At 39.6% G+C, this 21599-nt stretch overlaps 1 protein-coding gene across 6 annotated transcripts in view; it reads right to left on the bottom strand.

The window, feature by feature from the left end:
- CTNND2 (catenin delta 2) overlaps window positions 1-21599 on the bottom strand; it is a 655439-nt gene that overhangs the window by 391662 nt on the left and 242178 nt on the right. For all 6 annotated transcript variants that reach the window (XM_062610812.1, XM_062610810.1, XM_062610813.1 and 3 more), the window contains one exon: window positions 3710-3822. In XM_062610812.1, the coding sequence (XP_062466796.1) occupies window positions 3710-3822 (113 nt within the window). The remainder of the gene's footprint in view (window positions 1-3709; window positions 3823-21599) is intronic.

The raw sequence follows: 21599 nt of genomic DNA, 5'->3' as shown, positions 1-21599 counted from the left end.
CACGGAAGAGTTCCCTAATTTTGTCCTACTTCATGGTCTAAGCATTTTATTCAGCTTTATCAGAAGCCATTGATTCTCCCTTTGATGTACAGCCAAGAACCTGTTCCTGAAGAGAATGTACTCCAGCTTTTTTGGAAGAATTCCTAGTGAATATAGTCCCCTAACCCTCTAAAAAATGACTACCGATCAAGGATATGACAAAACTTACTTTGGGCATTCTGATGGGGCCCAGCTGTGAGACAGGTAGGCACAGAAACGATGAACAATATTTAAGCAGTGGTGTTTCCTCACATGCCCAAATAAATTCTTAAAAGGTTAGGAAATGGTCCTGTGGAAGACCAGAGCTTTTGTGTCCCTTCAGTCGAGCAAGACTTGTCACAATCAGAGCTTTGGATAGAGCAGTTAGTTCTGGCTAATCCAATCTCTTCTGAACAAACTGGCACATCTACTACTACAATCTCCTCTGAACATATCGGCACATGTACAGGCAAACTACAGTACAGCAATACCACTTTGTTATCACAGAAACTGAGTGCCGGATTCTTTCCTGCCTACTCAGAGGTGCCTCTCACCAAGCTTGATCAGTGTGAGCTATGGAGCTATACAAGTGTAAGACACAGTGATTCCCATTATGGATCTAGGCTGCATAATTCTGTGCATTACTTTCTGGATCCAAATTTCTATGTCAAGAAATAGGAAGTCTTTAAGGACTGAAAAATGAGCCACATGGAGCTTCATGGTACAGCTGGATACACAACTCCTTACGGGCCAACTGTCAAATACGCCAGATGACTGCAGAAAGCAAAATTGAAGGCAGAAATAACAGCCCTTTAGCATGTTCCTAAAACCTGATTTCAAAGGCACGATTTTAAGACATACAGGAAGACTCCATGAAACTACTATACCATGGAGTTAAAGCTAAGATCAATTTTCCTTGTATCTCCACAACAAAGAGCACTATAACTACTTATTATGTCTATCTGCAGTACTTTTGAGATGTTAGACAGAGCAAAAAAAACCACTGTAAGCTATTTTAGACTGACTAAAATTGCAAATATGGACTACTGCTCCATTACTGATTTTAGATGTTTGGGTACAAGGTAGCAAATACTAACAAGAAAATGCTTTTTAGATATTTTGAGTAAATTATTTTTAAGCAGAAAAAAATAATCTAACTTCCCAATACTAAAATATGCTGATTACAATCAGTCCAGTTTGATTATTCTTTGAAACGGAAAAGCATCTGAATAATAAACCTATGTGTCACCAGACAACAGTGACATCACTGAAGGATGTGTATTATTCTACTTCTACTGGAGACTTAGAGGTAGGATTTCACTTTGAATACTGACAGTATTTAGAATAAATGCAACTGATTAAAGGATTGTTTTAAAAAGCTCTTTACCAATAAAAGCTTAGTAATAACAGCTACAAGGCCTGATTTTAGTTTGTGTTCTGCCAGGAAATCTTGTTTAAAACAATTATGCAGTAGCTTAAATAAAATAAAGATGGCAAAATCTTCAAATTGCCCTGTATCAGGAAGGAATTTTAAAAGCACAAAATTAATTACTTTGAATTAAAGCAGGTAAGTCTGAAAAGCTTAGCTTCACAGCAGCCATATATATATGAAAAGAAGTATTTTTAAGCAAGCCTCTTCTGCTCCCACAGACTCCAGAAGACTCTCACAAGTTGGATACTTTTTTTCCTTAACACATATTATTCCACTACATAGCTCTTTATCCTCCAATTTTTTGTATCACTACACTAAGTCAAAAGGAATATTCTCAAATCTGAACGAGCACTGGAAATTCAGCACACCAGCAAGACTGGTTTTTGACTTCACTTAACATTTGTGATAGTTCTACCCCCTCCCACAATGATTCATTATTTTTAAAACTAACAAAAAACTATTCTTTTAATATGTATGGGAGAACCAACAACCCAGCACAAACAATATTAGACTATTTTTGATTTCCTTTTTAAAGCAATTGTTAAGTCTATGAACATCTATCTATCTGTAAGCTTCTGATGATATCTTTTGGACAACAGTATTTCAAGTATTTCTTACAATGTTTTTAGTTGAAAGGCTAGTACTGTTAAACTCTCATATGTAAAATGTTTCTGGTGCAAATCACAGATGTCAAAAAATTGCATGAAATCTCCTGTTGTTCTAGGTATGAATTTACTGCACACAGAAATTAGTAGTCAAAATATTGAACTTTTCCAACTGGAGCCTCTTCAGAAACAGCTGAGTGAGTGACCTTGATGCCACTGACAACTCAAAAGTATAACTTCACCAATAGGAAAGAACTTAACCAAGAAAACCTCTTCCTCTAAACAAGAAACTTCCCAGCCTCCATACCACTGGCTGGGATAATCCTAAAATAACTGTATTATTCAAGAGTAGTTCATATGGCTTTTTTGAAATGCAGTCACACCATACTTAAAATTCAAAGTACTAAGGAAGTGCACTTAGGGTACTTAAGGTGCAAATCTAGTACTGCGTTGCTAAATATTACCTCCTCTGTGCTTAAATAATTCTAAGTAATATAGTTTCTCTAATGTTGATGTAAGTCCAGTTGGTTGGAAAGATTATACAGAATAAAGTAAGATTTTATCTTAGGGAGTTAATTCTCACTTGAATTATTAAGAATTTTTATATTTAAGTCAACTTCTTGTACAGCTTCTGCAGAATTACTGAAAGATTTTTCTGACTTTTGCCATTTTAACTGAACTGTTAAATTCAGTATTTTTGCTGTATCTTTGGCATTCTACTGAATAATTATTTCCTATTATCAATCAATCATTTATTTGATTGACGTGTAGTGTGAATTGCTTAAAGAGTTTCTTCCCATAGCAATAGATAGTTTTGTAGTTTTTCTACTAGTATCACACAGACCTTGGCACTAAACTTGGCATATCATACTTAATCTTACATATTGGAAAGGTAACACATTTAGTATTTCCACTGATAAAAACACAAGATATGTCTGTACAATGTTTTTTTTCTTAATCCTTGTAACTCAAATTCTACCATCTATCATTTATTAGGATCACCTGAGAAAACAAAGAAACCAGAAGCTCAAAACTACAAAATCTTTACTCACACCAAACTGACCGAGACATCAGCTTCCTTTTGTTACAGTTTCTTAATTCATCTCACCATCACCCAAACAATGTATCACAACAGTTTCTTAATTAGAGAAAGCCAAGGTTTAAAAAAAGCAGAATGATTCATATCTTATCATTACAGTTCAGTGTCAGGTGAGCAGATTTAAGTAATTATCACTAAAGCATTTAATACCTTAAATGACGAAAGTAGAAAACAAGTTCACAAAACTTATCAATACATTTCGGCTAAATGAAGCTAAAAACCTCTGGCTGAAAAATACAGCTTTATTGGTAACAGAAACAGAAGTTTTGCTGTTAATCCAGTCAGACTACAGCAAATCAATAAATTCCAAATGAGACTACTATTTTGTTACGGGGCAAATCAGATGTCAAATTGCATGAAATTAAGCCTCTTCCTGAAATTCTCTTTCTAAAAAGCAAATAATCCAAATTTTTAAGCTCTACTAAAATCATGCTCCCTGGCATGTATTTTTTTTAAAAAAAAAAAAAAAAAGATGATCAACCTTGTTCTCAGTGGCAATTCATAACAGCAACAAAATTAATTACATTACAAAGAAATTAACAATTTGTACATTACCTGATGCTGCTCATGCTTCCAGTTTCTGATCCAAGCTTACATCTCTCTAGCTGGCTAGCTACAATCTGACGTTCAGCCTCAAGTTCTCGAGTCAGTCTCTCGAACTGCAGTTCCTGAAAAAAATAAACCATTTGGTTTTACTTCCTTTGAGATTCTGAATTTCTGTACATAAAATTATAATTTGTTCAAGAACTGTTAGTATAGTATCTCATAGGAAAGCTTTTGGTTTTTCCTTTTCAAACCCATTCACAGTTCAGATTCCAGTGGTAACACTTATTCATTCATTTACCCTAATGATATATGTCATGGAATGAGACACTTTATCAGAAACAGAATTTCCAAATATATTAAACAATTTAGGCCTACATCAGAATCATTCATAGTTCATGTAGACCTCTTAGTAGCACACAAATGACTTAACAAGCTGATAGAAGTATGATCACAAGTAAGAATAATTTGTGGTACTTAAAAAAAAAAAGATGCAAAGTTCTGCAGATCATCACATGGTGACAAAAGCTTTTGTAGTCAAAAAAGACAACCATCACAGTACACCCTAGCAAAATAAACTAAATTGAAGGTGTGCTGATATGTACTGAGGGCAATTTAATTTAATTTCTGCATTCAATGATGCACAGAAGGTAAACTCAAGTAGTTTTAGACAAAAGCTGTGGTAAAAATCCTTCTGCTAATTGAATGTATTTCCTTTTATTCTGTCAAGAAAGCCAAACCAGTTCCACCAGGTAAGACTTATCCGCAAAGCTTAAAAAACTGAAGAGTTTTTTGTTTTATACAAAAGAGCTTATTTTTTTTCGATTAGAAGAAAAGTAAAGAAGTAAAGGCAAAACCAATACAAGTAAAATCCCCACTACACCACAAAGAGCTGCGTTTGCCACAGATGGCAGCAGTAGTTTTATCAAATACAAAATTGAGACACTTCTAGGGAATGAATGTTTGTTACAAATTTGCCAAATGTTGCTGTGGCTTCATTTTGGTTATAGTTACATGAAGTCATTTTCACATGTAAACAAAAACAGCTTTCTTGCACCTTTCCCTTGGGTTTGTTGAAGGCTGAAAGAGAAATATTTTTGATAATTCACTTGCTAAATCATTCCTGTGTCTACACAAATGCACCCACTATCTTTTTCTCCCTCTTCTTTCAAAAGCTCCCCTAATGGGGAGCTGTGAGAGAAAGTCCCTTGAATAACTCCACAGCAATGTCTTGCCTGGAAGAAAAACACCCCTGGAAGTAAGTTACATACACCAAGTGCCAGTGAAGAATTTGGTATTTGAGAGAAAGAAATAAATGGTTGGAGAGAAAAAGACTCAGAAGTTTTCCTCCTATCTGCTACCTAAAACCACTGACCAAGAAACAAAGGGTAAATGGAGGCATTAAACTTTCTGAATCTCTGGAACAAGGCAAACCATAACTTAAAAGGAAGAAGGAAATGGCTGGTGGTCGTTCTACCTAATTGAGCTGCATCAGTCCTCTCTGTTTCTCTTGTTACTGGCATCAAATAGCTTGGTGTCCTGAATTGTGAGTCCACACAGGTTCTGTACAGCAGGAAATAGGGTACTGTGTATACTTAAATGGCCACCGAGTATTGGACAAAGCCTACTAAATTCTGTATTTGCTATTCTAAGCAACACTACCCAGAGTACAAGAACACTATCGAGGCAGACTGATGTAAAGAGCAAAACATTGCTGCTCACTGAATGTTAATAGTGCATTAGTAATCACAGTTCATAAGAGTCTCTGCACATTTTTGTAGTACTCAGAAATTACTTTTTCAGTGTTATTTGTAAGCAGGACTATTAAAAAACTACCTAATAAAAATCACTTATTTCATATATGCCTACTTCACAGAGAGCATTTGTCTCTCCCTTAGTAGAATCAATTGTCCGAAAAAATGAAGAGACTGTTGGTCAATTTTTCAAGAGTCATTATTCAAATCCTGGCCTTGTTTGCATAAAATAATACCCTTACAGCAGAAAGGACTGTAACAGAAATATTAGTAAAGTTTTGAAGAATTTAAAATCAAAGTGGTATAGTGTTTGTTATGCATGCATGCTTCTGTCAAAGCATGTAAGCACTCAGAAATCCTGATAGTATAAAATGCCAAACAAAACCAAACAGAGCATTAAGTTTACTTTCAAAATAAAAGCAAAAGTTTTCACAGTTATTCTGTTCCACTGCACTGTTTCAGCTACTTGAATCTATTATGACAATGGTATTGATGCACATTCTGATGCTTAGTATATACATTGTCATCCAGCCAGCTTCACTTCCCGCCATGCCAGGTGTGGCAGGTCAGAGATGTTCTTTGTCATGGCCTACCAGAGGGCACTTTTCTACCCACCTAGTGAGAAAGTGCAGCTGTCCTCATAACCTTGCAAAGAGAACCTAAGAATCACCTTACATCTGCCTTTTCCCAGTCATGTAACTGATTCTGTCCTTTTATTCTAGTAGGTGTGCAAACAACCTCTGTCCAGCTCCCTTTAGTCCATGCGATCCCAAGTCAAATAAATATAGAAATGCCCCCAAACTTGTATTACTGAAATACATGAACAGCAAATATTCTTTTGTCTTTCTCTTCTGCTATCTGGAACAATCTCAAGGTCCTTTCCAACCATTGTATGATTCTGTATCTTCTCGTATATTTTCTATGTTTTGTATTTCTTCAGTTAAGCATTCCAGATGACTACTTTCCACACAATTCAGCATTTTCCTAACTTTTATGTCATGATTGCTTCACCTACAAAAGAGTTTTTGTTCATCTCCAAAATATACTCTTCTACTCTTGAGTCTGTCATTTATCTTTCCTTCCTACTTACCCCTTTCTGTTCTTTTCCAGATTCCTTCTTTCTTTTATTTCCTAGTATACTTCACGACTCATCCTCCACTAATATTTCAAGCCTCCTACGCAAATTACTACTCAAACAAATGTCCTAAAATCATCAGTTTTAACAGCCTCTCTTTTGGTAATTGTGCCCTTATAGATGGAACTCCGTTCTTAAGATATAGAAAGTGTAACATAGTTTCACTGCCCTCGCTATTCAAGTCCTACCCTGCAGAGATGACTGGAAAAGGACAGTTGTGTTTATGTTCCTCCTCCAGAAGGAAGCACAGACATGCTGGATCACTTCAGAAGAAAAATTCTCTAGGTTTCTAATGCATGAAAATGGCTATAATAGCTGAACAGTAACTTCATTACTAGCTTGATTTAATTGCTGCTGTTTCTCACTTAACTATCTTCTGTCAGGTGCTATCAGAAGTTAGAGATGGAAGGAAGGAGATGAAAGGAGGAGGGGTGGGATATGTGAAGGGGCAGAGCCAAACAATTCTTACCTCAGAATTATCTTCTACACTAAATTTAACAAACAACCATGTTAGGTAGTCCCTTGTATGATGGCAAGATTGCCTTTAGAATGAAAGAAGAAAAGAAGAACTCAAGCAAAAGTTGTGAAAGTCTTCTATCCCTCCATACCAAGAATCCCTGGCAGAAAACTAATTAATAAGCTTCCTTCACTTCATTCAGAAAGCAGTGAGACTGACTAATATTTGAATAAATCCATATGTTTAGATTTCAAGCAGCTGTCACAGTACCAGGAGACAGACACTAGAAATATTATTTGCTTACGTTTTATAAAAATAACTACTGAACCTGACTCCATCATTTGTCTTACTTATTCTGTTTACAGTCATTTTCACCAGTTCATGCCATGTTGTGTTATCTGCACAACCTTCTATTATTTGTCTGAATCAAGCTAATCGCAACATCAAAATTAAGAACAAATTCCTACCCATTGCTTATGCAAATCTGCTGTCAAGACAATTGCAGAATGAAGAACTGCAGAAACTACCTCACAACAGCAAAATTAGTTTAAGTAATGTTGTGTCAAGTGCAACTTCACAGACTGTGTTACACAGGGCAATAGTGCCAAAGCAAGTGCACATGCACAGGCACTACACTGTGAAATGACCAGTCTGGCAATCCTTGGCACCATAAAGGGTGTGGGAGTGGGAAACCAACAGAAAGATTAGACATAATGCTGCAAGTAATCCACAGAAATCACTCAAGAGAGCAGCTTGGAAAAGGAGGAACATCATGGTAATGTTATCAAAATGGTCTGAAGTGATAAAAAGACCATGTAACTGCTAGGGCCTGAAGAAATATATGCTTAAAAGTGGTGTTTGTTCACTACCATAAGTTTTTCTGTAAAAAATATTCATTATTCCATAGACAGCAATTGGACATATTCGCCTTTTCAGTACGATTTTTGTTTTATCTACCCTCTGCAGCCACTAAAATGTCAAACATTAAATAAGACGAGTCAGGTCATACATTTCACAGTGGTCCAGAAACTGAATAAGCCTGATTGAAAAGTTCACAGCCTGTGGACAAGGTTATGAACTCCTGAGCTCAGGGTACACCAAGTAAGAGGGTATTTGGTTATTGTTATGCTTTGTACCTGCCACGTGGTCTGTGTTGACCCATGTGAATGTTGGAAGGGTAAAACAGATCAAAAGATATTTGGCAGATACTCAGAATGGATCTCACTTTACTCTGTCCTTTGTAATCTTAAAGTAATCCTTCACTCCTTTCACACAGAGATGTATACTGATGCTGAGCAAAAGACACAGCAAAATCTGTAGAGACAGTAAAAAGCAGCTGATAAAAAAAAAATAAAAAATCTAAATTTCAGCTGAACAGCCTTATTGAATTCCCAAGAATCTTAAGGTCATAACATTAAAAGAAGTGTTTAGCTTTTGACTGTAAATACGCTACATAAAACCAAATTGTGCATTGATGATCATCTGAATCTTCAAATACAGATAAATAACAGCACTGAGGTAAGGCTGGGAATCCCTGGTGAGATGAATAGAGAAAGCCTGATTACAGCTACACAAACAAATAAATCATCTCCTGGATTGAAACCTCTCATAAGAGCATCTTAGAAACCACAGAACTTCCTAAAGTACATTGGCTGCAGAAATGCAGAACTCTGGTTCTAACTTGCTGTAACCTACTAAACCAGAAAAAGTGTACCTCAGTGTCACAGGTAATATGTGTATATTGCTATGCACATCCTATGGCATCCTGCATAATTCCATGTACTGCACATGATAAACTCCAAGTAAATGCCATTACTTAGTGTGGTGTTGGCAACAAGCCATTCTTAACCTATCATACTGGACACACATAGGCAGATAGAATTGGGGCACATACTTCCTGAGGAAATCATCAAAATCTAGGAAGTTTAACTTGGCAGGAATGTAGGGACAGCATCATACACAAACCAGACCTGACAGCCCATCCTGTAACTAGAAAGAAAACAGAATGTCTTGATGCTTTCAAACAAGATATAAATGTCACTAGCAATACCCCTATCCATCTAACACTGAATGCTGTTCAGAAGCTTTAAAACTGGGCTTTAGAACACAGCATTTGATTCTTCCAGCTTCTCTACCTTCTCCATTGCTGGACTGCATTTTCACTGGTACTTTTTCATTGGATTGTTTCATTCTTCCCTTTCAATAAATAAAATGGGGGGAGAGGAGGGAAAAAGCTCACAACAAGCTAATAAGCAGATGAGCAGAGAGGTGGCAAATTCAGAAACTCAGTGGTGGGCATGTTGTTGCAGGCTCTTAATGGAGGCCAAAATCCTTAAGATTTAGGAAAAAAAAAAAAAAGGAAAAAGAAAGGAAAAAGTCTTGTTAGAACTCTGACTGCAGCTATGTTCAACTGCAAGTTTCCAGATAGCACCAACCTTAATGAAACATTCATACATTGGAGGGTAGGACTCCATTCAGAGAAATCCTGACAATCTGGAGGAACAGGCCAACCATAGTGTCATGAAGTTCAAGAAAGGAAAATGAAAAATCCTTCATGGAGGAAGAAATCCCATGTAACAGTGCAGCATATCCACAGAAAAGATCTGAGGGTCTGGCTGACAACAAGTTGTGACTCAGCAGTGCATCCCTGTGGCGATGATGGCCAATCACTTATTTCACTGCATTAGCAAAACTGTCACTAGCAGAACAAGGAAGTCATTATTCCATTTTATTTGGTACTCCTGAAGCTACATCTTTAGTACAGTATCTGGTTCTGAGCCATGAAGACATGACAAGATTTTGAAGCAAGACCACCAGAGGGCCACAAAGATGGTTAGAAGACTGAAGCACATAGAATGGTATACAAGAAGCTGAAGGAATTTGGCTGTTTAGCATGGAAAAGGGAAGGTCTAGGGAGGATCTAATTGCAGACTCTTACTTCTTAACAAGGGATTATTGTCTTGCTGATAGGTGGCGCTAAGGGGTGCTGAAGAAGTTCTGGAAAAATGGGAGTAGCCAGTGGAAGAAAAGAAGTATGTTTGGGGAGAACAGAACAGGAGACATGAGGAAAAGAAGGGATGAAATATGAGTTAAGTAAATGAAAAATCAGATGTGAGCTAGGAATGTGTACCTGCAGCCCAGAAAGCCAACTGTATGTTGGGCTACATAAAAAGAAGCCTGGCCAGCAGGTTGACAGAAGTGATTCTCCCCCTCTACTCTGCTCTTGAGACCCCACCTGGGGTACCGTGTCCAGCTCTGGGGTATGGACCACAAAAAAGACACAGACCTGTTAGAGTGAGTTCAGAGGAGGGCCACAAAAATGGTAAGAGGGCTGGAGGACCTCCTGGAAGACAAGCTGAGAGAGTTGGGGTTGTTCAGAAGAGACAACTCCGTCCTCTTCTGAATAACCCCAACTGTGAGAGAGAGAAGCATTGAAGCTAGATCTGCTTGGAGGTCTCTTTTAACCTTATTTTTCTATGATCCTAGAACTGCTGAATTCTGGAAATTTTCCCAAGGCTTTATACCAACCCTTATTATAAGAGGTCAGTGGCTATCAGATTCTCTGATCATCAACATCACCTTTACACAGACACATTTGATTTAATCTAAGTGCTAGTATTTTAGCAGCCTCAACCTGCATTCCTCTAGCTTACTCCTTACACCTGATTTCAGGTTTTAGCAAACCCATGTTTCTTTATAAGAGATTAGCATGGCATCTGGGCTATTATGCATATGGATTATTTACGGGTTATAAAACTAGTTTGACTGATTATAGTGTTTAGAAATTTACTATTCCTTCTTTTCCATGTAAGATTACCTCAGAGAAGCCCCTTTCATGCTTTTAACAACTTTTATAGAAATCAGACCCTATTTTATTTTCTATTTTTAGGCCTCTGATACAAACGAGGTCACAAATGCATTCAGTTGCACGTTTCAGCAGTCCAGGCACACTGCCCTATTCCTCTGTGAGTTACAGGCAAGCCTTGCTCTCGGAAGGCAAGCTGCCCAATTGCCTGGACTTCTGTTCCTAGGAAAATTGTATTATTTTTTCTCCAGCACAATCACCAAAGTTATTCAGATTATCTCCATTTTTCTGTTACAAATTGCCTGGTCCTTTTTTATCCCATTTTTTTCTTCCCTCTGTTTTGTATTCAGCTTTAGTCTTTCTGCTCAGTCCTTTCTTCTCACCAGCTTTTGCATCCCTTTCCAACACTTCCAATGGTTTATCACCCACCATGATTGCTGTGCTATTCCACTTCCTCCCATGTAAACTACTTCAGTCCCCAAAGAAATAAAGTATAAGTAAAAGCCTTGGAGTGTTAGGACAGGATTAGAAATACCAAGAGCTTTCTAATCTCATACTTTCGCTTCTCCACCCTCTGCAGCAGCAATTTAAAGAGGATGTAAGATAAATTAACTTTCTAACTCACTAGCTTTGACTTGCTTTAGGGCTTATTGTTATTCATTGTAAAGCTCAATGTGGGAGCAAAACAAAACCTCAAAGATGATGAATCTTCTCCAAGGAGAGTGAGAGAAAAAGACATGGAGTTTGGTAACAAACCCTGACTCTTCAGCGTTACACTAGCTTGTAATTCTCCTTTACTTCTCAGTTGCCCAGGCACAAAGATTTACTATGTCTTAAGTTGAAAAGGGTAATTCCATTTAAAGTAGCCATTTTTGGAGCCTGACTTTGAATGCTCAGTAAATCTAATGTATCAGACAGAAAACTGGGCTAATGTCTTTAATCTCGATATCCCAATACACATCTGTAGGGCAATTTTGTTCTGAAAAGAGCAATACAGTCCTGCTGCAGCTGGAAGATGCTTTATTATGATGTAAAAAATGTTTGTGTGGTTTAAAGGCCCATGAAAAGCTAAGGAAATGAAAGAATGGGGTTTCAAAAAGTGAAACTTGTAAAAATGCTCTAGACACTGAAGCACTAAGAAAACCTTTCTTGATTCTGACAACATACTCAGCTCATAGTCTCCCTTTCTTCTCTCGTCTGATCTGTGGTCTGATGAGCATTATGCCAAGATGCTACAGAGGTGTCAGTATACACACCAACATATGTGGATACTAGTAACACACACCACTTTTTCTGCAGTCTATCTACTTGTTTAGAGAGCTGAAGTCTTCTCTGGCATTTTATTCATGGGGTTCAAGAGTTCCCTGTTTATACATCTCTAAAATAGTTCTCTCTTCCAGAATTTCGAAGACACACTCCATCCCAGGCATTAAGTGCAGATGAAGAGCCAGCACTACAAATTCTTAGCTTTACAGTTGTCCATTATGGTCCAAGAGATTAGAGACATCTAGTACCCTCCTCTTTTCCAGCTTCCACTGGAGAAATTGTTCTGGTGCATGATTTTCTCTTTTGATTTTCCTTTCCTTGTAAGAGAGACTGATTTCTCAATCCATAGACAGGCTGTCAGTGCAGCATATCCAAGAACAGACTCCATAATTTGCAATTATCGTTGAATCTCTGAATTAATTAGGCTACTAGAACTGGTTATTGCCATATGTAGCTGGCCATTACCATGCTAGTAAGGGATTCAAAAGTTATCTAACAAAGCAAGATAGGTTTTTGCCTTTTTTTTTTTTTTAACGGTAACCTACTGCATGCAAATCAATACCTACAGAATTCTGTTTTTTCTTGTCTTACAACTGATAACCTAGAACCGTGATTTTCTGTTTTGCACAACTCAGTTTGCTACGCTAACTGAACGTGGATGCACTTTCAAATTAAAAGTTAACTTTAATAGCCTTCAACAGCCTAAACTATTGTCCTGGGTTCAGCAGCAGCAGTCAATTTTCTCTTTCTTAGTAGCTGGTGCAGTGCTGTGGTTTTTACTTTCAGCCCGGGAACAGCGCTGGTAACACCGATGTTTTTAGTTGGTGCTCAGTAATGTTCACTCTGACCAAGGACTTTGTGAGTCTCATGCTCTGCCAGGGAGGAGGGGAAGCCAGGAGGAAGCAGAGACAGGACACCTGACCCAAACTAGCCAAAGAGGTATTCCATACCACAGCACGTCATGCCCACTATATAAACTGGGGGCAGTTACCTGGAAGGGTTAGATCACTGCTCGGTTGGGCTGGGTATCGGTTGGCAGGTGGTGAGCGGTTGTATTCTCTTCCCTTGTCATTTCCCTTATCATCATTATTATTGGTGGTAGTAGTAGTGGTTTGTGTTATACCTTAGTTACTGGACTGTTCTTATCTCAACCTGTGGGAGTTACATTCTTTCAATTCTCCTCCCCATCCCTCTGGGAGTGGGGGGAGGAAGGTGGGGGGAGTGAGAGAGCAAGCTGTGTGTCTGGGCTTAAACCACGACATCTATGCTTTTGGATCTTTCCTTTTTTATTACGTCTTCTATCACAAAGAAGAGAACTAGTAAAATAATCAGGCAATTCATTCCTTTTCTGGCTACCCTGCAGACATACCACAGATACAGAAAATTCCCAACAGATTCATATTGTTCTTTATGAAAGAGAAAAGCAATTAGTAATGAAAATGTTAGTTTTAAGAACTAATGTTATGATCTTATTCTCATAATAGCTCATCTTTTGAACAAAGTAAAAAGGTTTTCATAATGAAATTACAGCCTAAAAGTTACCTGTTTGAAAACAAGTAGGTAAGGAACACGCAGTTCAGTATAACATTCGTACTATGGGCAAAGATAGCAAAAGAGCTTAGAATCAAATTATATAAACAATATTACTGAATAGAAAGAACTTGTATGGGTTGACATATGGGTTGACAGTATGGAGTTGGCAGTACTGGCTGTCCATCAAGGCAGAGACATATCTTTTGAAAGAAGGATATAAAGTGTGATAGTTCTGGGAGTCTTCAATTTCAAAAGACAGGCATGGCGCATAGACTGAATTTTGGACACTATCATAGACAGCTGCTTAGGATGCATTCCAGTACTTACAGGGAGCCTACAAGAAAGCTGGAGAGGTACTTCTGAACAAGGGCATGTGGGGATAGAACATGGGAAAATAGCTTTCAAGTGAAAAGAAGGAAGATTCACATTAGATATTGGGAAGCAAGTCTTCACTATGAGGGTGGTGAGATACTGGCACAGACTGCCCAGAGAAGTTGTGGCTGCCCCATCCCTGGCAGTCTTCAAGGCCAGGTTGGACAGAGTCTTTGGTGACATGGTCTAGTGGAAGGTGTCCCTGACCATGGCAGGGGGTTGAAACCAGATGATCTTTAAGGTGTCTTCCAACCCAAACCATCCTATGATTCTATGCCAACAAGAAATATATAATTCTTGACTTGGTCTTGGGCAATGTACAAAAGATGGTTTGACATCTTGAAGGAGAGAAGCCCTTCTTTAAGTGATTATTCTGTGCCCAGATCCAACATCCTTACAGAAGGCAGAAAATCTGCCAGTTATGAGCCACATAAAGTACGCAACAAAAAAAATCAAAGTCTGTTTAAACCTAAGAATTATTAAGTCCTCATAGGCAGCACAGAAATGACTTGATACCCCCATGCTGGAAGTACATACCCAATGATGTGTGTCAAGAAAAGCTTAAAATAAAACAAGAAGTTAGCAGAGTTAAACAGGAGGGCAAAGGAAGTCATTAGAAACAAAAATGCTCTTTCTGAAAGTTGAAATCATCTTCCAGTGATGAACATGAAGGGCCATAAATGCTGGCAGGTTAAATGCAAAAACTCAAGATTGCACAATATGGTTCTAAGGGACAAATAACCAAAAGCATTAAGGCAAACAACAAATCTTTCTTTAAATGCATCAAGAGCAAGAAGCTGCCTGGAGAGTCTGTAGAGCCACTGGGTTATCAGGATACAAAAGGGTTCATTGAAGAGAAACTAAACAAATCCTTCAGAAAAGTTTTTGCTATTTCATGGGAAATTCCTATGCTAAGAACCCACTGAGGGAGTCTTATCTGAGAACTGCCTGAAATTGAAGTGACTGTAGAATAGGTCGTGAAATTGACAAACAGTAACAAATTGGAAGATCAGACAGCATTCATTGAAGAGTTCTCAAGGAACTAAAAAATACATGGCTTAAAACAGATGTAGTACCTGAGAACTGAAAGATACTGAGTGCAATGCCAGTTTCCAGGAAGATCTATAGGATAGTATCTGTAAAAGCAGCAAGCCAGCCAGTCCTTATCAGGGGAATTAGTGGAGCCTATAACACGGACAATGACATAAACATAAACTATTTATCCAGAAAGTTTCTGTAAGGAGAAGTACCTTCTTAAATAGGTGGTCAAGACTAGAAATAAGTTGTAAATTCCCACACTTGAAGGTATTGTTCTCCCAACAGGCAGGGTACTCAACAAAACAACCACACACTAGCCCTGCAACATGCACAGTTTATTAAATAAGCATACTAAAACATGCACACTAACATGCTATATATCTATATATATAGTAAAAAAGAACAATAAAGCAAATCAGATATATATATAAGTAAAGCACAGAGGAAAATTAGGAACGCACCAAATCATTACTTCATAGAGAGAAAAGAGATGAAGAAGAAATACATCACCACTTACCACCGAATCACCATCCAGGCCTACACTTCAAGCTGAGAAGCCCCATTACAGCCAATGCTGGGAGACTCAGGTAACTCGGAAAGTTTCTATGCAGTGCATCCACCCATAGGTGAGGCTTCAGATTCAGCTACAAGAGGGTCCTGCTTTTGTACCCTCAGAAAAACAACTGGCTTTATGCCAGCTCTGTAATTCTTTACTTGCAGGGCCATGCAGTTTCTCATGATCTCACTGCTGTCCACACTGAGAGAGTTTGCCAGGCACCCTAGTGCAGCCAAGTATGAAGGTCACAGAACAGCATCACACCTATATTTTCCTGCCTCATTTCGATGAACAGTCACAATGAACATAAACATATAAATTCTACCAAATACACTTTGACAAAAACATATTGTGTTATGTCCTTCAGTCATGAGAGGTAACCAGCTCTCAGGTAGGTTCCCATCCATTACAGGTGTCCAACAGTGAAGTTCTGGTTCTGTGTTCCACATTGTTCAATATATATATAAATGACTTGAAACAAGGAGTGAAAAACAGGGTGACCAAGTCTGGCAACACCACAAAATTATGCAGGATGGTAAGACTGAAGGGCAGAAGCAGAGAATTCTATAAGGATGTTTTCACAGCCTGAAAAAGCAAGACACAAATTGGGAGATCTAATACCCTGCAGATAAGCAGAAGGTGATCCTCATGGAGCAAAACCAAATTTCACATACCCTTCAACTTCCTGGAAACGCTTCCATGAGTTACATACAGGCTCACCAGCCTGTAGCTTCCTAGACCTACCTTTCTGCCCTTTTTGCAGCCAGCTGCAATATTTGTTCTTTTCCAGATATATGGGATTTCCCCTTACTTACATGACCCTTTAAAGACGTTAAGTAGTTTTGTGATCGCATCAGCCAAGTCTCTCATCAGCACCCCCAGTTGAACCTTATCAGGAGCTGTACATGTCCTGTTTCTACAGATGGTCCCTCATTTGACCCTCCTCTGTGAGCAGTGGTTTGTCATTTGCTTCATCATTGCTTCCTGACATAGAGATTTGGGGCCTGACATTACCTGTGAAGACAGGCCGAGTGCTTCAGCCTTTCCTGTATCTTTTTTTTTATGAACTTCCTGGCCCTGTTCAGCAACAGGTCTACATCTTGCTTGTACTTCTGGCTTCCTACTAACATACCTCCATAAACTTTTATGCTATTCTTGTCATCTCTCGATAGTTTGAGCTCCAGCTGAGCTTTTGCCTTCTTAATTGCATCTCTGTAAGCTGAAGCAGTATTTCTATACTCCTTTATGGGAGTTTGCCCCTGTTTGCACTGCTCTAGTGCTCTTTTTTAATTTGAGCTCATTTAGTTCGCTTGGTGTTTTTCCAACCAAATTCTTTTTATATCTCCTCCTTTTCCTGCTTAGGGGGATAGGCTGCTCTTGGGCTTCAGGAAGCAGCTGTATTGGGAAATCTCCCAAAATTCCTGAGCTGCTACAAGACAGACTCCCATTGGATCCCTCCTAACAGCTTCCTAAATGTATTGAAATCTGCTCCTCTTAAGTTCAGGTCTTCATTTTATCACTTGTCCTTCTCAAGACCCTTGGCCTCTACACTCCTACAATTGCTGCAGCCAGCACTGCTGTTGACATACGTATTTTCAAACATGTCTTTATTAGTAAGCATTCAGTCCAGAGGAGCACTGTTCCTAGTTGGCCCATCCACAGACTGCACTAGGAAGCTGTCCTCTGCACACGCTGGAAATCTCCCAAATTGCTTAGGAACCCCTGTGTTGCTTTCCCAGTGAATATCAGGATGGTTGAATTCCCTTTTGAGAACCAAGGCCTACAGGCCTGAGGCCTCTTGGAGGCCAACAAATAAGGCTTCATTCACCTCCTCTTCCTAATCCAGGTCTGTAGCAGAAACCATGAGGTCTCTCTCAGTGGTTCTTTGACACAAAAGCACCCTAAAGACCACAGCTGACCTCTATTTATTAAAAATGTTCTTTTACACAGAGCAGAACCCTTTCTTCTCTTCTACCCAACCTCTACTGTTTTTCCTTATGGTCTTAATGGTCTATCGCAGGAGTCCAGACACATGAGCTCTCTCACTGAGTTACTGTAATCCCAACAACACTCTAACTCTGTGACTGTACAAGGAACTTCATTTCTTCTGTTTTCTTCCCAGCGTGTGAGGGCTGTTGCACAGGCACTTGAGACAATGTGCCATCTGTTCCCTCTCTCTGAGGGGAATGCAGCAGCCTCTCCTATGGCTTTGCTCCACACATGCTTTCACCTTGTCCCCTCCAGCCTTGATTCTCTCCACTCTGCCTTAACCTTCCTTTAATATCCACTTCACTGCTCCCCAGTCTATTGGTAAAGGAACCCTTGCACTTCTTTGAAATGTAGATCTCTTCAATCTGTGTATCAGAGTCCTTTGATTATGGAAGGAGAAACCCTCTGATTCCAGTTACACAGCTAGGTGTTGACCTAAACTTTATGCCTGCTTTTGCCTGCATTCTTCCCTGGCAAGACTGAGGAGAAAACAACCTGAGCTTCTGTCTCCTCTACTTTAACACCAAAAACTCTGTAGTCCAGGTTGTTTTTTTCCCAGATCATGCTTTGTAGTATCATTGGTGCCCACTTGGGAGAGTAGCAAGTCCTTGGACTTGGTGAGTCTTGGTTGTCTATCTGCACAGGATTGCAGCTGTATTTTAACTCCAAGCAAGCAGCAAACTTCATATGACTTTGTGTCAGGTCATCAGATGTGTGACCTCCGTTTACCACAGAGAGGAGATTCCTGCTGTTAGTACTACTTTTCCCTCACAAGTTAGACCTTCTGAGCTGTTGGTCTGGTTGTCCTTTCCAGGGTAATGTGTTCATCCTTCCAGGCTATTCCCAAGACTCCGGATCCATTCTTCAATTGAAATTTTCCAGATGAAGAGAAAGGTGCCTCGGGTCACAAGCTTCCAGGGTGTCTTGCTCTGTGCATTGCTATTCCTCCCCTATTTAAGCTTACTTCTGGTCTTGCGTTTTGCACACCAAGCCCTTTGCTCTTACCCCTGCAGCATCATTGCTTGACATCCTATTGGTTTCCTGCTCAGTTTCCCTGCTACAGAATAAGCTGCCAAGCTCTACAGGTCCTACGCCTGCCAGCTTCGTGGCCCACTAGGCAACAAGTCCAACATGTGAGGTCCCCACCCCATTTAGCCCAGCAAGGAGTACCAGGCCCTCCCCACTGTCCCTCACCTGAATGGCCACATCCCCACCCAGGATGGTCAATGCCCCTGTAATCCTAGGAACAGCACTGTGGACTGACACAAGCGTCTTGTCACTACTACTTGATCACCTGCTTTCTTACCTAGACAGCACCAACAGTCCCATGGCACTGAATAAATTCATGGTGTGCCAGCATCTTGGAAATCACATGAAGTTCTGTTCTTCCCACATCTGAAATGATGTGGCAGAACTGAAGAGATAGAAAAAAGGGCCACAGGGATAACGGCTTCTGTAAAAGCAACTATGAAGTTGGGAATCTTCAGTCTGGAAAAAAGACAGCTTAGGGAGGACAAAATCCCACATGGCATATTCACTAACTCTTCCAAAACAAGTAGGACACATCGAATGAAGCAAATAAGAGCCAGACTTGAAAAGAGATGAAAGAAGATTGTTCTTTATGTAACAGGCACGCTTTTGATGGTTACTGAGCACGTCATATCTTCACTGGGTTCTGGAAATCTGAAAACAGGTGGCTTTTGAGTATTAGGCAATGGTATCATACATTCTTGCCCTGTTCTCAGTCTGCCCACAGTACATATTTATGGTCTTCAGTGGAGACAAGTTGTCCAACTAACAATGGCCATTCTCATTAGTGAAACATACGTTTATTGATACAAAACAGAAACCAGAAAGCATAATGAATCCTTTTTTTTTTTTTTAATATAAAGCCATATTTTCATCCATAACACATCCAGTTTGGGAATCCAGGCTATCCTTCCAATAAAACACAAGAGTTTTGCTATTGAGAACTCAAACAAACAAACAAACAAGACTCCCAGATTTGCACTACTTATTCTAAGTAAAATGGTGAATGGAACAAAAGAATACTGGACTGGATTTGTGGTTATGGCTCTGGGAGATCAAACACACAATCGACACTTGCTGCACTCCAGAATTACCAAGCCTCAGTAAAATAACAGTGCTGTTTCCACAATTATAGGACGGATACCAGTTCAAAGACCAGTCAGTTGCCACGAAAATGCGTTCAGGAAGCTGCTGGTAACTAAAATGGACAGAAGTATCTCTACAGAGATGTTCCTTACAGGAGGCATACCAGATTTACTGCTGTGATACAATTCCAAAATAAGAAAGCCCCAGGAATCATTACTACTTTCACTGAATTGAAAGAAAGGAAAATGAGAGAAGAGACTAAAAATAATGAATGAATCAATTTGTTCAAAGTTATTTCATTAACATTACTGTGGAAGTCATCTGAAATTCAAGCCTTTATTACAGCAAAACACCATGATCAAAATTGTATCTATCCGCTTGTGAAGAATGCTGGAATGCTCTAGCAGTGTTGATAACCCCAGCAATTTTGTCCAAGATCTGTCACACACAATGCACTTCTCTAAAGCCCTTGACGCTTAGTCCTACAAGCAGGTAGGAGCTGCAACTCTCTTTTCAGAACAGACTGATTCATGATACCACAGTATTGAAAAGAAAAGGCAAAGTAAAAAAAACCAAGCCAGCACATACTGAATTTTAAATGCAGCGCTCTACGTGAATTTAATGGCAGAAAGAGAGTTTGAATTGATTTTCAGCCCTGGTTTCTGAGCTGTGTTTTACAGTCATATCTGTTCTCTTTCCCTGCCCCCCCATGTTGAATGCGAGGTCTCTCCCCGCAGTGGGAACTTGGACTGGGTAAAATGCAGGCTCTCTCCTCCCCACACCTGGCAGCGGCTGAATGCCACACACATTCCCCCTTCTGTGACTGCAGGCACCGTTTCCATGGCAGCGCCAGGAAAACCACTCCAAACCGGTCGGAGTCGGGAGGCAAGGAGAAGCACCGGCCGCAGCAGAGCTCCCTCTTGCCTCCCTGCACAAGGCACTCTGAAATCACGGGTAGGAACGAAGCTGGTCACGCAGCCTGGGAGAGACTGAAGGCACCGGCAACACCACGCAGCATAGAAACCTCCTTTCACGTCTGATGAGAGCTGCTGTGGCTCACACGCGATACAGCGGTTCGAGTGCCCGGCTATGCAGGTAAGTAGGAGTTCTGCCACGGCCGGCAAGCGCTCAGCTGATCTCCCCTGCCGTGACCTCTAATAGCTTGTTGTCTGTGATCCTATGGTAGATATATTTCTGGTTGCTCCCTGGTTAAGGGGAAGTAGTGATGTGCACTTGCCATAAATTGAAGCAGCACGAGGGCACCTCATCTTTTTTTACTTCACCAATCTCCTATACATGGTTCTAAAGTCTTACCTAAATTTTTCAGAATTTTAGGATCATGATTTTTTGGGGATTATTTTGTTCAAGCCATACTATTTGCACAGCTGAATGTCTCAGAGACAGAAATCAGATGAAATGTGACACTTCTGAATGATCTTCACTAGCTTGAAATAATGAGAATCTGGAATTGCAATCTATATTTGCACAACGCATCAAAGACACAGGATTACTCTGGCCACTTCCAAATCCCAATCTACACACAAACCACAATGCAATATATCAGCACCACGAATAGTCCCTAACCATGCTTGGCAGGCATCTTAAGGATCACATAAGGTTTCAGGGTGAAAAGGACATGTGGAAATCATCTGGTCCAAAACTCCTGCTCCATCAGGACCACATACAGCCAGTTCTCCAGAAGCACGTCCAGGCAGCTTTTGAATACCTCTAAGGAAGGAGACTCCATAACCTCTCTGTGTAACTTGTGTCAGTGCTCAATCACCTGCACAGTGAAAAAAGCATTTCCTGATGTTCAAATGGAGTCTCTTGTGTTTCAGTTTGTGCCCACTTGCCCCTGGTCCTATCCCAAGGTACCAGAAAA

Source organism: Pezoporus occidentalis, unplaced genomic scaffold (assembly GCF_034315485.1).
Source record: "Pezoporus occidentalis ecotype Australia unplaced genomic scaffold, CSIRO_AGI_Poc_V1 ctg15, whole genome shotgun sequence".
Taxonomy (NCBI): domain Eukaryota; kingdom Metazoa; phylum Chordata; class Aves; order Psittaciformes; family Psittacidae; genus Pezoporus; species Pezoporus occidentalis.
The sequence above is the reverse complement of the archived record's forward strand: the minus strand, read 5'-3'. Positions and strand labels throughout refer to the sequence as shown.